The sequence below is a fragment of the Anguilla anguilla genome, chromosome 8 (assembly GCF_013347855.1).
Source record: "Anguilla anguilla isolate fAngAng1 chromosome 8, fAngAng1.pri, whole genome shotgun sequence".
NCBI lineage: Eukaryota > Metazoa > Chordata > Actinopteri > Anguilliformes > Anguillidae > Anguilla > Anguilla anguilla.
In genome coordinates this window covers 12,655,843-12,671,486 of record NC_049208.1, presented here as the reverse complement: position 1 = coordinate 12,671,486, position 15,644 = coordinate 12,655,843, and the positions used below count along the sequence as shown (strand labels likewise).

Below are 15,644 nucleotides of genomic sequence, written 5' to 3'. Positions count from 1 at the left end.
ATGCGTATATAGCTACATTTACATGCTTTTGGAAAGGGATCTGTTTTCCTCAGCCCAATCAAATGTACTGAAATACTTTAGATTGGACCAGAAAAGGGTACCAGTAGAGGTCGCTGTCGTCTTATTCATGTGCCCAGCAGTCCTGTCATTCCAGGATGGTGGCACTCTTGCCACCGCCTCTTCATCTCTGTTGCAACCACAGTACTGTCATCAGGTCCCAGTGATGACACGCGAGGACAAGTGTACAGTGAACTCAAGAAGGTTTAATAATGAATATATATTTGGAATAAAAGTGCCATGACTGGTATGATTGACAATAAATGTCTAGGCAATTTATTATTTCACGTGCTTCCTTGTTGTAAACAACAGCTTACGTTGATGCGATTTCATAATAGAACCATAATTGTGTTCGAGCACGTTTTCAATCATCATGCGTAAATAGATTATCCCTTAACATTTTCTGCTCGATATGGTTTGTAGCCAACGTTCAAAAGTACATTGTGAGTTTTGCCGTTTTTATAAATATGGTCATTTGTGACAAAGTTCACGGTTGAAAATGGTTTGATGTATTGTTCAAATTAATATATTATACGCAAAACTACCAAATAAAATCCCAAAAGTTCGGAAAGTGATGCAGCTAACCAGAGGCTCAAAGTGTTTGTTGTTTTATTTAATTAACTGAATCTACGTCACAGAGCGGCTGGGCGGACCACGTGATGATGTGACGTTCCGTTGGATCTGCGTCTCCTACCCTGGTGCAGGGGGTACCAACATGGCGTCGATGCAGGTAAGTGTCCTACTGGAGCGCAAAGCTGTTTATTCAAGTGTTTTGTTTTCGCCTTCGCTGCGTCAGTACCGCTCACATATAAGAAAACAGACACTTTTACATACCAACCTGGGGATATATATTGTATTTTAATGGAAACTACAGAAAAGGTGCGAGTTGGTTGATACTGAGTGGCCGGAGAGGGACTGTTTGGTGCTGGAGGCTGAAATGAGGGCAATCCGGTTTGCATGCGCAGGTGATGCCGAGAGCAGTACCTGGATCTCGGTGTACAGGAACTCCCACAGGGATGCCTCCGCTAACTCTGCTAACTAGATCACGCCAGCCAGCTTTGCGACGGTTGCTGAAGCGCTGTCGAAACATGTAGCCAGTTCGTGAGCTTTCCCTGCCATCAAAACAAAAACCAGTCGGTCCACAGTCAGCTGAGCTGGCTGGTTGACTCGCTGGCTAGCAGCAAAGCTAAACTCATGAAACAGCAGCCAGCTTGCTAATTTAACATGCTTCTCCTGAGCGCTGTGAAAATGGTAGCTAATAGCCAGGTACCCCGCATAAAATGTTGTTCAATTTCTCTTATGGCTCGTACTGTTGGCATAGTAGCTTTGTAAGTATGTTCATTAATTAGGCATCTACGCTAAGTTAGTTGACATTTGAGGTGTATGTGTTTGGAATGGTTGTTAAACGGCAAGGTAGCATTAGCTAACGTTACTAGCTTCAGCGAAATGCCCTCTAATGCTGTCATTGTACGATACTGGGTGGGCAATGGTGAAGGCGAAAGTGGTGGAAAATCATAATCTTTGAATTTCACGTAGTAGCTGATGTCTATCACATAAATGCACTCAACTTGTCCCTCTTGTTTTTATGGTTATTTTAGGTGGCTAACTAGCTTGATGTGTTTGAAAAATAAGTTCAGCAAAGCAATTGAGGAAATGCTGTATTTTATTGATAAGGCTGTTGGCGAACAATGACCAGAGCAGCTGAATATCTGAATTTCCAGTTCATAAAGGAGATTAATACCTGCTCTAGAATTTAACTAGAATTTTCTTGCACAAGGGGCCCATTTAACGTTAAATTGCTAGCTATCTGGAAGGCCAGATAGTACAACGTTATCGAGCGCTAGCTATCGAAATTAATCGGTATAAACTAAACAGTTTAACCAAGACGAAACGAAATCCCTGTAATAAACATTGAAATATTACACTTTTTTTTTACATGCGATCGGAGATTGATATCTTGTCTGTTCAAGGTTGCTAAACCCACTGAAGATAAGTAAAAACTGGATACTGTTCCCTACTTCTAGATTTGAAAATTTCTCCCATCTAGTGTATGACATTGTTGATAAAAAAAATATTTCTCTTAATTCAAATTTGCATAATTTGCATGTATTATGGGAAAACTAACCTCAAATTTTAATTAGGTAAAAGGAGACTCGATGGCTAAACATTCCCTTGCAGGTTTGGATTTTCATGTCAAGACCGTAATCGATATGGCCTTGATTAGATCTGATGTCTCTTGTCCTCTTCTACATTTGTAGCACAGGGATCACGACGGCATCAGTGAAATGCATCCACTTCCGGTTAGTCAGGCATTTACTTGAGGTGATCAATAAGCACTGATTAATCATACAGGGACAGTTCCGGTTCAAAAGATCCCAAATGAAACGTTTATCAGAGGATACTGGGCAGTTTGCTTATAACTGCAAATAAGCATTGAAATTCAATTCTCAAGTCAGTAATGCCCATATTTTGTCAGTGATGACATTTGTGGTTTTTGGAAACCAAATTTGAATTTGTACTCTTAGATTATGAAATTTACCTGCAGTGGTAAGATCTCTCCTTGTCTCTGCAGACTTTACTGCCTGTTGTGTAGTCTGAATATTGCAGATCACTCTTCCACTTGTATGTGAATTTGTTCCTTTTTAATGATTTTTCTTTTCTAGCCTAATTGAGAAGTGGTTCAGTAGACCTCATGCAAGGTCAGAAAGCCCAGTGCTTCAAATGAGCCAAAATAGCAACAGCATGTGGACGTTATACCACTCTTTGTTATACTTTTAGGCTGCTGGTGATGAGATATGAATAACTATGCCAAACATAATAACTGCGTTTCCTGTGTCACTTCAGTGCCAAGCTGCACTGCCCAGTTCTTTAAAGTCTCTTAAGGTATCAGCAGATATTCAACAACTTGGAGCTGTACCCCTCCTTTAGTTTTAATCTTTCTGATCTGTTCTTGAAACGGTTGATTTTAAGCCTCTCCCTGGCTTACATATTGACCTTCGTATTGTTCGGTCTTGTTGCCCTGTAATAGGAACGGTTTTTAGGCCTAAGCCCTCCAGTGTCTACTTGCTCTCCCTCTATTAAAGATTAGCCTATGCTTAATGCTGGCCAGTATTTTACTGCTGTCTATATCAGTGTGTTAAAGAGCAGTCTACTGTGACTTATCTTTCATTTAGGCCTATTTATTTGGCCAATGCCCTTATCAGAAGCTTCTTGCAATGTTGAAATGGCACAAGACATGGGCTTACGTATTTTTACATTTTACATTTGAGGCATTTAGCAGAGATTCTTATCCACAGTGCCTGACGCAGCTTACATAGTTTTACATGAAGTGTATTTATACAGCTGGATAGTTACTGAAGCGCTTCGGGTTAAATAACTTGCACAATGGCGCAATGGCTGTGCCCCACCCATAAATTGAACATACAGCCCTGGAATTGCAAGCCCAGCTTTACTATATGATGGGCAGCCCTACATATCATGGGACTAGCAGGAAGCACAGAATAGCTGACATAACCATAAACAAGCGTTGAAGGAAAAAGCATGTTGAATAAAAAGCAGGTGTAAGATCGATAAGGATAGAAAAAGGCGGATAATTAAAATGTTTATAATGCTAACTCTAAAGTGAACAGACAGTAGTCTATAAAAGAAACAGCATGCATTCTGCCCAAAACCAAATGAATGTAAATAATTAAAGATATATTTGAGTAGGTATTAGTGCCAGCTTCTGTATTAGAATTTGATATTCTGTATGATTAGCCTGTTGTTTGTTCTCTGCTTATCTCTGAAATTGTTCAAAATTGGTTCTCCTGTGGGATTAAAGTCTGACCTTTTTTTATAAAGTCAATGACATCAAGCATGACATCAATGTGTGTGTATTACAGTAAGATCATTATAAAATGGTCACATTTGACGTAATCGTCACAATAGTGTAATACCACAAACCTTCAGGGCTCATTTCTAGGAAAAACCCAGGTGGATGATTTATGACATTGTGGCCATGCCTTTACGTAATCATACCCACTGCATAGTTTGACTTTGTGGAATGAAGGCGGGCAAAGTGTGTGAGGGGGATATTAAAGCTCTGTTTTTTTCACGCTGGGTCTTATTTTTGTAATATTTTTTTAGTCAGTCCTATCGGTTCTGATAACATCTCACGAAACTGCTTCATTGTCAATTTTAGGCTTTTTAACCGTTTTTCTTAATTGAACTTTTTTTTGTTTCTATGGCTATAGCTTCACCACGGCATCTATGGGGCATATCAACACTGTACGCTACACTGTTCTGTTCGAACAGATATTTAATTCAGCTCTTCCTCTGTGTATTCCTGTTGAATTAAATATAGTCGGCCATCAAAGTGAAGAGGCTCGACAACACCCTCGTAGTAGTCTGATGAATTATTAGCTCGTTCAACATTATTAGCTTGTACAGGATTCAGATTTTCAACATTATCTTATAAAGGTAATCCATGTTAAAAGGAATACACGCTGACCCTACTTGCACCTTTTGAGGAGCTTACTACAGAAATCAACCTTTCCGCAGCGACTGCGGCAGATGTCATTCTGTCCATCGTTGGCCTGAAACGTCTCCTAAGATAAAGCGCTGGCGCAGAGCATGGTGTGAAGCCATCAAAACGCACTCATCTGGAAGCAGCTGAGAGAAGATTCAGCCACATTGAATCAAAGCTCCTTCACTGTGTGGCTATGGCAACAATATAACAATAATGCTGTTAATAATTAAAATAACAATAATGAAAGAATCTGAATGTATTGGTAACACATAGAGCAAGTAAACAATCTTTCTTTGTTACCTTCTGTTTTAGAAAAAAAATAATTAAAAAAAAATTGAAATTGGCTGATTTTGCTCTAAAGAATCGGCAACCGAAATCGGCGATAAAAATCCATGCTCGATGTACCCCTAGTCGGCAGAGTGGTAGGACCGATGAGAGGCCTACTGTCTGTATAGTCTTCCAGCTCACCTGGGATTAAATCTCTGGTGTCCTCAGTACTCAACTGGAAAACCTTGTGTGGTTCTCGGGTGTACGGTGCGAGTGCTTTTGTTCTGCCTCACACTCATTAGTTGAGTCCCATTCTTTGAGAAGACGTAGATCACAACCCAAATTCCACAGTGGAGTCCACATACCCTCTGGCAGCCCATAGCACAACCAAAGACCTTAAATTCTTAGGCCTTGATAAGGTGAAATGTGACTCGGGGGATGGGGGCTAAGAACAGTGAGCTAAGTGCTGCATTATTTTGTCAGTGTGTATGAGTAATATCAGCCTTTTCCTTGTTTTCTGTGACCTCTGAATTATAGCGTTCTGCACACCGCGCACTTGACGTATGCCTCTTATTCTTTTGGACAGGAATGCATTCTAACGTACCATTCCTGTGTTTTAGGTTTCAAAAAGTGCCTTAAGCAGCACTCAGAAATTTAAGTAGCCTCACATCCATGTTATGCTCCATTTCGGGTTTACATAGCAGCTGGTGTTGTGGACAGTACACACTGTGATCTGAATTGGACATGCTCATTCATTGGCGTCTGTCAGATAGTCTTTCTGAAAGATTGATAAAGAAGAAGAAGAAACCCCCCCCCCCCCTTTTCTTTCCAATACTACAGGAGAGCTAGTGCCAGTCAGACAAGAGGCGTATTTCTTCCTGATACCATCAGCACTGGGTGGAGTTTATGCAGGGGTGAAGCAACTGTAGCTGACCTAAACTCACAGAACCCCTGGTGGGACAGTTTGTAGTGTCCCGTCCCTCCAGACTACCAGAAATCCTTGAACCATCCATGTGTAAGCCTCAAGGCCCCTCCTCCAGGAGCGACGTGGCCACTTAGCGACCCAGCTTTGAGCAGGAACGTTTCTGAGGGCATTGGCGAAGTGCTCGTTTGTTGCTTTGTCTTGAGTGACAACCCCCCCCCTCATTGCTTGGTGATTCATAACACTTAAGCCATCCAGCTGAACACTGCTGAAATCGAATTGTGTCAAAGTTCACTCCAGAAATAACCCAAGGGTATACTATGTGAATATTCATGTTTTTCAGAATTAAAAGAAAATTCAGGACCGTTAAGATCTTTGCGGGTTGCATGCAGATGTCACAGGAGGTTTGAACGCAAGGAAGTGCATGTCTCCAATTATTTAAAGACACAGTCGTGAAGTTCTGTGTCAGCAGTGACTTTGTTAGCCTTTTTTTTGTCATCTCAATTTATTGTCCTAAACATTCCGGCAAGCTTGGCCGATTCGTCACGACTTGTAAAACTGCATTTTGAAGTTGCCTCTTGACATAACTCCTCGTATGACCAGCCCAACGAGCAGCGATTCCTTTGCCAGGTACCCTCCCAAGCCACTGGTTGATTTTCAGGTTTGAATTCCTCTCAAGTCTTTGCTGAGTAGCACATTTCAGAAAGAGGGATAAACCTAGATGTGGGTGTGAAAAAACAAAACAAAAAAATGTGTTCCTTCAATGCTACAGCCATGCTATTGTATTAATATGCTGATGATATTGCCTATATTAAAATAATAGAAGCAGTTTGCAGCTGCAGTGTCGTGGTGAGTGCTTTAGGCTTTGCTCGATTCTGCCTTTTCAGATCGGAAGCTTCATTAGCCTCCGCGTGGCTCCAACACTGGTGTGAACCCTGGCGTGCTAACATGCTACACCGTGCCCTGTTTGTCACCCCGTCTCTTTTGGTTCTACTGCTGTTCAGTTATGCGTCTCCTTGCCTGTAATCTCGATGGACCTTTTCCAGACCTTTGCAATGTGTACCAATTGGGAGGCCGCATTTTTAATGATACTTGCACATTACAAATTCATCATTCCCTGAGAGCTATTGTCCTGTAGACTGAATGCCCTGTTGCGTGACCGGGTGAGTTGTGATTCAAGTAAAGTGAGATTTTCCTGTCCAATTTGTTAAACAAATGTGTCTGTAATGTCAAAAAAAAATTGTTCTTTTTTTCCTCTCATTTCCAGAAAAGGCTACAGAAGGAACTATTGGCACTGCAGAATGATCCACCCCCTGGCATGACCTTGAATGAAAAGAGCGTACAAAATACCATAACACAGTAAGTTCTGTTACACCATGACAGTAATTGTTACAATACGCCATTACATGTGCATAATATCATTACAGATTAAATGCTGTTACATTGCACCAGTGTTGCATAACACATGAAGTACATTTAATTTTTCACATTGTCCCCTTACGACACTCCAGTGCATTGTTCTGCTATGCTTACCCACTGCATTTCATGTTGTACTTCTTTATCATATCGTCATCTGCCTATTATTTTTTGTTTACGATGCCAACATTCCAGGCAACTGGAAATGCCCACATATTTGCTGAAACCATTTCTGGTAAAACCTTTCCTTGAGGGTGGTGACTGCCTTGTGTAGGAATCAAGCCGTCACACTGGTGTCCTACCAGGCATTCTCCATTATGTGAGATTCCTCGGTTCGGCTGGTGTGCTTCTTTGGGCCGGGGGGCTGTGGAACAAGCTTAACCACTTGAAACTGGAAAAGCACGTTTTTTGGACTGCTGTCAAAGGAAGTGGGGACCAAAGCAACTGTAGTGTCCCTGCCTCAGGCAGTAACTGACGACCCTCGTTAAAGGATGCTTATGTCATATGATGCTCAGCGACTCCAGCATTTACAAACAATGCTCATTCGGAGGTGATGGGGGTCACTCCCTTACTCCAACTGACGCATTAAGGGATTGCACTCGCTAGAGGGCACTAGAGAGCGCAGGGGCAAAGTATTTTGTTTATTTATTATGTTAAGTATTCACAGTCAGAGCCATAGGAAGGCACTCAAATTTATTGATTTCCCAGCATGTCCAGCTGAGCATTGCTGAGAAGGTGAGGCTCTGTCCTACCTCAGTCAAGTTGCCCTTGGCCCCCTGTGCTTGGTCTACCTGTGTAGAGCAAGCAAAGGCTCTGCTTTCATAAGGCAGAAGCAGCATGAATTAGGCTAAGACTTTCAAAATTAGCATGTAAGCATACCTTAAAGACCTTGTCGCTCTGCCATGTTGAGTCTGATTTAAAAGAACTGACTTTGGGTCCTTGATAGAAGTCCTTCATGATGCTCGTTGTTGTCCCTCTGTGCACATACTGGTATTGCATAACTGTAACAAGATAACACGGGGAAAAAATGCCAGCCTTAACGTAATGTAATCTGTACTGCTACTGTAAATTCTTTTTTTCTTTTTGTTAATGATACAGCTGTCCTTGTTTGGGGTCAAATGGACGCCTTGCGGCAATGACAGTCTGTCTGGGTCTCTCGTAATAGGATTATAACAGGATTACTGCTTCTAGTTTTCTGCCTGGCTTTATTCTCCAGAGTAAAGTGGGATCAAATGGGAACCTTGTGTTGGGTTGGCACAACTGTGTCGTAATGTGATGCCGTTAGAGTTCTTCTGCCTGTGTGAAAGTGTTTTGAACCCGGGACCTCTGAGCACAAACATTTTGGAAAAATGTAGCATTCCAATAGCAAATTGTCATCATTTATTATGTTGGCTGAATTGAAGGTTTTTGAAAAAGGACCAACCCTACTTTGCGTTCTGCCTTCTTACATTAAACTTTATTTCCTGTAATAAAAAAAGTTTCGATTGATTTTTAACAGACAGATCATCACTTTCCACTGATAAGAGGCAATATTGTATCTTTCTGTACTGTGGGTGAAGCTGTAGTTCAGTGTGCACAAAAGTGAAAGCAAAAATAAATTATGATTGACTGTAAAATGAAGAAACTTTGACAAACTTCTTAATTTTTTGATTTCATATCATTTGATTTCATATAATTTTTTTGAATTTATTAATTATTTGCTCTCTGTAGGTTCCAGTTCCACCCGAAAGTTTATCAAAATAGAAACGGTTACTGTTTCCAGTTCCTAAAATTTTGAAAAGAGTCAGACCAGCTTCTTTCACAATTGGGGGATGGGGGAGGTCAGCCCTAAATAGCTTGAGTTAAATTGAAGGGGGTCTGAGGGGGCGTGGCCAAAGGCAGCACTGTCACTTCTGCCAGCTTCATTATGTCCCTGTCCATGCCAAACTTGCCAATTTGAGGTCACTTCTTCACCGTTTGTAAAAACGCAAGTTGATTTAATATAGCAACTGAAAACCTTTACAGAAGTGAAATATACTGCAGTATATTTTAAATATGTGGAAAGTTGGGGATTCACAGAATTGTGATATATTACGCAATGTAGATTTGAAAGAGGCGGTGATTACAATTTTGGCCAATATGTCTTGCAATGTATTGATATTTATTTAATTATATATTCAGCTTAATTCCTTTTCTCTAGAAGAAGGACCATTTTAATCAGAGATGTGATGCTGTATTTACATCCTGTCCTCAAGCTGAAACTTTGGTTTCAAGCCCAGATGTGTTTTTGTCCCCCCCCCCCCCCCCCCCCCCATGAATAAAATATCCTGCAGTGCTAGATTTATCACCGATTATTTTCCCAAACTGAGGTGGGTGTATTGAAAGATGAGGAAATTTGAAGGGTCAGCACTCTTTTGAATTGAAGTTTTTGGGGGGTTTGATGTTGCAAAGAAAATAACTGCTGATCTGTCTCCTGTTCTCCCCTCTTTCAGGTGGATAGTGGATATGGAAGGAGCCACAGGTACTCTGTATGAAGGAGAAAAATTTCAGCTGCTTTTTAAATTCAGTGGTCGGTATCCTTTCGACTCACCTCAGGTAATTCTGTTTTAATGTGTGTCGAGCGGAGCGGAGGTTATGTCCACATTAATCCCCACTCATTCTAAATATTATATTTTTTGGTTTTGCAAATACTTGAGAAAGTTGCTCATGGTTCTGACAGTAATGGAAAACAGTGTTTATCTGGATGTGGACTAGCCTTCCGTTTTGTCACTCGTTATTCCCTTTTTGTTTTCGTTTCGTTTCAGGTCATGTTCACGGGAGAGAATATACCTGTTCATCCTCATGTATATAGCAACGGTCACATCTGTCTGTCCATTTTAACGGAAGACTGGTCACCCGCTCTTTCGGTGCAGTCTGTTTGTCTTAGCATTATCAGCATGCTGTCGAGCTGCAAAGAAAAGGTAGGACTCTATCCTGGTGAACTAACATGGCTTAATTCAGAAAAGATGACTTCACCAGAATGTTTCCTGAAGCACGTCTTTTGCTCTATATATGGCATAAAAGTGCCTGCTCTTGTAGAATGTTAAATTATCAGAAGGATTGCAATTTGTTGAGCCTAAACTTAGAGGGGATTGTGTTTACTTGAGAAATGGGAATTATAATGTCTTACAAACAAGACATTTCAGAATTTACATGTCATTCATAATGGAAATTGAAAGACTGACAAAGTGTTTACTAAGCATTGGGGATAATTAGCATTAGGGCTACCCAGATTAAACTGAGGCCATCTGTACCATTTCTTTCTGAGCTCTGAGTGCAAGTAATGAACAGCATCAACAAATCAGATTTTTATTGGTATCACGGTCTTGTACGTCACATTATTTTTTTCAGCACGTGATGACGTTCAGGAACAGCACAGAAAGAAAAGCCAAAGCGCAAAAAAAAGATTCCAAGAATATGTTATTTGGTAGAATTGCTATCCATTAGCATTATTGCTGGCACAGATCGTATAATGAGAGAAGTTTGTTCCCCTTAGTTAAATGTTGACCCAGCCAGAACAGTCTCGTACCGTTGCCGCCCTGCTGAACTGCAGCATTTCCTCCACAGCGGCGACCTCCTGATAACTCCTTTTATGTAAGAACATGTAACAAGAATCCAAAGAAAACAAAATGGTGGTATCACGGTGAGTCTTTTTTCTTTCTCTTCCTTTCATGTAGGGCAGTGGTTCCCAGCCCTGTTCCTGGAGATCTACCATCTGTAGGTTTTCACTCCAATCCTAACAAAGCACATGCCATTTAACAGCTAGAGATCTTGTCGATCTGCTAAGTAGTCAAATCAGGTGTGCCTAATTAGGGTTGAAATGAAAACCTACAGGATGGTAGATCTCAAGGAGCAGGGTTGGGTAGCCCTTATGTAGGTTACTGTAAAGTATTTAAAACAATAAATAAAAAGTATGCTGATGTTTTCCCATTTGTTATTATCATAAATTCTAATTACTGAATTCAGCTGGCTCTCTTATTTTTTGCAATTTGAGAGGTTGTCATATATGAAATGTATATGTAGGGCATACCATAACCGCTACAAGAGCAGGAACATAGAAACCAAATAGGTTTGGTGTGTTGTTTAAGCTTGACCACGTCTCCATCCCCACTTAATGATGGAGTAATACCAGTGAGTCAACTGTCTATGCAGACTTACAGTAATTATTCAAGTTAATACAATTTTTTAAATTCAATTTTCATTTATTAAGTTGATTCAATATTGTCTAATACAATGTGCCACCTGTAATTGGTTATTTGATGTGTAGCTCACAGTTTTATTATTTTTTTATTTTTTGCAGATGATACTTGCTAATGTTCAACTTTTTCATACTCCTAGAAGAAAAATGTCCTACTGAGTACATAAGCACTTTTTAATCATTCAGTCTTTGAACTTTAACCTTTGACTGGGACAACTGACTTCCTGGACTGCATTTCCCAGAGGGCTGCTGGATGCATGTTTTAGCTGGTTGTTTAAAAAATGAATACACGAACGTATGATACAGACGACGTGGATTGTTTTGACATACGGTAGTTATGCAGCAAATGAGGAGGTTTTGTAGTGAGAGAATTCCTATTTTAAATCTTTTTATGTTATCTTTTTTTTTTTCTTTTTTTTTTTTGGAAGAGTTTTTTTGTTTTTTTTCCAGGTGGTCATGTGTTGTGCAATAACATTGATTCATGCATGCTTGGGCTGACAAATCCGAAGCCTGACACAATCCAAATCGGGTCATTTATTTGTAAGGGACTGAACGTCTCAATGGCAAAGATGAGTCTGTTCACTGAAACTATATGCACTGTGAAATCTGTTAGAGAAGTAAAACATTGCATTATAACACCTTGTTCTGCTGTAACCTTCACCATACTTTATATTCAGGAAACAGGTTTCGCCCCCCCCACTTTGACTTCTTGAAAATGCTTGAGTTTAGGAAAGTACTCATCCTTCTCCATATATTTATGATTAACTTCCAAGTACTGAGCTGCTTTTGAGAAGCTGTTTTGCGATTGGTCGAATTTACTGGACAGCGAATGGTCATGCACAGGGTAAAGCCAGGAACTTTATTACTGACCACAGGTTTGTGTGTTCCAGTCTCCAGACTCCACACATCTAACTCTGTTTAATCCAGGAGTGTTTACCGGCCTTTCTCTTCTAAGAACGCGACTGACCGCCTTGTGTTGCAGAAGTGTGCAAAAAAAAAAAAACAAACAAAAAAAAACATTTTGTGTTGTGCTTTCATTTTTGTTTGATTATCTTCACATCTGGATTATGCTTTAATTTAATATTGTCCTTGATTTGAAAAGTAGTTCTTGTTTTTGTAAAAAAAATAAAAAATAAAAAAAGAATAGAAAAAGGAAAAAAAATGTTGGCAGCGGATATAAATTGAATTTTATCTCTGGGGCGAGGGGAGTTTTGGGGTGGGTCAAAGGTAGAATGTTTTTGTCTTATTTTACTTTGCATTCACTCTTATCTGCACCATGCATTTTGGGTAAAATGATTATTAATGTTTGAGTAATTTTGAAAAAATGTTTTTCCAGGTCACAGGACGAGAGTGAGCTCTCTCTCTCATTCTCCTGACCGTATTTATCAGGCTCAGGTACTTTTTCTGTAAGGAATCACCATGAAGTTTCCAAACTGATGTTTTTCGTTTCAGTGATATTTGTACCAAAATAAAAATAAAAATACTGTTACAACTGTAAAAGATCATGGTTTGAAGAAGATATTGTGTAATATTCTTTTGTTAAACAGTACATGCAAATTAGTAACAACAACAAAAAGTGCAAGTAAAGCAATCCTCAACAAGTCAAACCTGTCCATTTAAAACCTGTATAAACCAGGTACTAGCTGTCAGTACCTTAATTGTCAGACGGTCATGCATAACAGGAGCTGAGCTGGAAGTAGCTTTTTTCTTCTTTTTTTTCTTTTTTAAAGTGTATAACTCCTGTTACAGCTGTTGTGTACAATTGCTTAGGAGGGTTTGTCTCTGCACTTTTATTTATTTTATTTTTTTTGCCAATTAGGACCTGTATAGCATTTCTATTAAAAAAAACATGATATGGTAACAGTTTTTTTAAAGGAGATTGAGTGTTTTATTGGACTGTGTCTTAAATTAGGCTCTTGTGTTCAGCTCTGAGCGGATTACAGCTGAACAGTCTGAGGTCCTTATAATGGTGGGCAGCACTTCAGCAACACCTGCCACTGCCAAGCTCTGTGGGGTTCTGCTGCTGACAGGAAATGGGTGTTTTCCACAAGACCGGCTTTATTGACCTGGTGGGCAATTCTGGCCCTGAGGGCCAGTGCGTACACAGATTTTTGTTTCCACAAATTTCCATGGTTAAACGGGCTAATTACCTGAACAATGGTTCACTCTTATATTGCGGGGAAACTCTTTCTTATCGGGACTCAAGAACGGTCTTCTGCTGTCATTCATGCGCTTATCAAGAAATGTCGCTAAAATGTCAGTGTAAATGTTAGGGCCAATTAAGTGATTAAGGCCAGAAGTCAGCATGAAAACCAAAAAGTGATGCGACCCTCGTTGTCCAACTCTGGCTTAGTGTGCCTTTTCTATTTGATGTTTCACTGGCAATGGCAATATTAATTTAGTTAATTTAACTTCACTTATCCGATCAGCATGAAGCACCCCCCCCCCCCCCCCCCAATTCCAGAGTTGTAAAGCATTGCTATCTTGCTTATAGTATGACTAACAGTCTGGGTGCCAGGGAGAGTCATGACAGAGATATGCAGTCAGTTCCATTCATTGTTTCTGACAGCTGTTTCCTTTGTGTGTGTGTGTGTGTACAGACAAAAATATATTCTCTTCTCACCATAACAGTTATTAGTTCATCTAATCAATGTGGCACTGATGAAAGGGTGGAGATTGCACAATGAATTGACTGAATAAAAACACTTAGAACTACTTTCACATGGGCCTATGTAATATGCAAATAGTATTTTACTGCCCTCTGACTTTGCTTATAGCGGGTGCTGGATGGCCAGTCTGTGCTAGTTTTCTGCTCCAACTAATTACCGTAGTTTTAGTTTTGACAGCTCTATGAAGTACGCTGGTACTTCTGTACCTGAGCACAGTAAAGGGTACGCATTTACAGTCTGCAGCTGTACCTGGTACTTCGACAACTGTCAAATCAAGATATGATATTTTGACACAAAATCCTGAAATGGATCGGCCCTTGTGCACCCCTGGCCACTAACTTCTGCTTCAAGATATGTAGCGGTTATAATGTCGGGTTACTCTTTGACTTTACTTCCATTTTAAACAGACCACGCCTTGGGGAGTTGGCTGCCAGTTTGAAAAATGTAACGGCTGTAACTCAAAAAAGGATTCATCTCAGCCAGGTTCGGCTTTGTACATTCACTTTTTTGTGTTGAGGCCAAGACTGATAATCTGCAAAAAGCAGGGCTACCCAAGCCCTGTCTCTGGAGATCTACTGCCCTGTGGGTTTTCATTTGAACCCTAATTTGGCACACCAGATTCTACTAATTAGCAGCTCCATTAGGTCTCTAGGCACTGAAGGAGGTGTGATTTGTTAGTGTTGGAGTGAAGATCTACAGGTCTTCCAGGAACAGGGTTGGGCAGACCTGTGCAAAAGTAAATGTCATGAACTAGTTCGGCCTGTCGGCCAGATTTGTGTACATTTGCAATAACCTTATTATTCTTCTAGGCCTGTTAGTATTGCTGAAAGGCTAAAATAAATAGCAATCGACAACATTAGCAATGAACTATTCCACAATTTTGCCAATGATTACCTAAATAGACTGCTTTTATCCAGCGGTGGAATATCCAGGTTCAGAAAGTAAATGAGTTCATGGGTGGGGTCTTTATTCCTGCTCTATCCTCTCCCCTCCTCGACTTTTCCATTTCCTTAGGGGACACCGTAGTGACATCATCACCCTGCGCCAAGAATCTCGGAGTGATGATGGACAACAGGCTGTCCCTCTCCAACAACATTGCAGCAGTAACCCGGGCATGCAGATTTTTCCTATACAACATCCGCAGAATCCGCCCCTTTCTCACCACCTACTCAACCCAGCTCCTGGTCCAAGCAATGGTTCTATCCCGCCTGGACTACTGCAACTCTCTTCTGGCTGGACTACCGGCATCTGCCACCAGACCCCTGCAGCTCATTCAGAATGCTGCGGCTCGTCTGGTCTTCAACCTCCCCAGACACTCCCACGTAACTCCCCTGCTCACTACCCTCCACTGGCTGCCTGTTATAGCTTGCATCAAATTCAAAACATTGGTCCTAGCATACCAGGCAGTCAAGGGATCAGCCCCAGCATACCTTCACAAGATATTCAAACCCTACATGCCAGCCAGATCCCTCCGTTCTGCTACCTCAGGACGCCTAGCACCTCCCCCTCTTCGCACCTGCACTTCCAGAACACGTCTCCTGTCTGTTCTGGCCCCACGATGGTGGAATGACCTCCCTGTGGAGGTCAGAA

The 15,644-nt window shown here is 40.8% G+C and overlaps 1 protein-coding gene across 2 annotated transcripts; it reads left to right on the top strand.

Moving 5' to 3' along the window:
• The first annotated feature begins 231 nt into the window (after window positions 1-231).
• Window positions 232-12,525, top strand: ube2w (ubiquitin-conjugating enzyme E2W (putative)). 2 transcript variants are annotated; one of them, XM_035431172.1, is made up of 7 exons: window positions 232-304; window positions 696-787; window positions 7,021-7,112; window positions 9,641-9,743; window positions 9,953-10,108; window positions 10,755-10,830; window positions 11,488-12,525. In XM_035431172.1, exons 1-7 carry the CDS (start codon window positions 298-300, stop codon window positions 11,499-11,501), a joined length of 540 nt encoding a protein of 179 aa, XP_035287063.1. In that variant the 5' UTR covers window positions 232-297; the 3' UTR covers window positions 11,502-12,525. The 2 variants fall into 2 exon arrangements, with proteins under 2 accessions (XP_035287063.1, XP_035287064.1); XM_035431173.1 differs by lacking the exon at window positions 232-304 and adding an exon at window positions 5,672-6,414 and having other exon boundaries at window positions 715-787.
• The last annotated feature ends 3,119 nt before the right edge of the window (window positions 12,526-15,644 follow it).

Excerpts from the sequence above, each read along its gene's own strand:
- ube2w (XM_035431172.1), top strand. Across the intron at positions 788-7,020 it reads CCAACATGGCGTCGATGCAG|AAAAGGCTACAGAAGGAACT; the intron begins GTAAGTGTCCTA and ends TCTCATTTCCAG. Across the intron at positions 9,744-9,952 it reads ATCCTTTCGACTCACCTCAG|GTCATGTTCACGGGAGAGAA; the intron begins GTAATTCTGTTT and ends GTTTCGTTTCAG.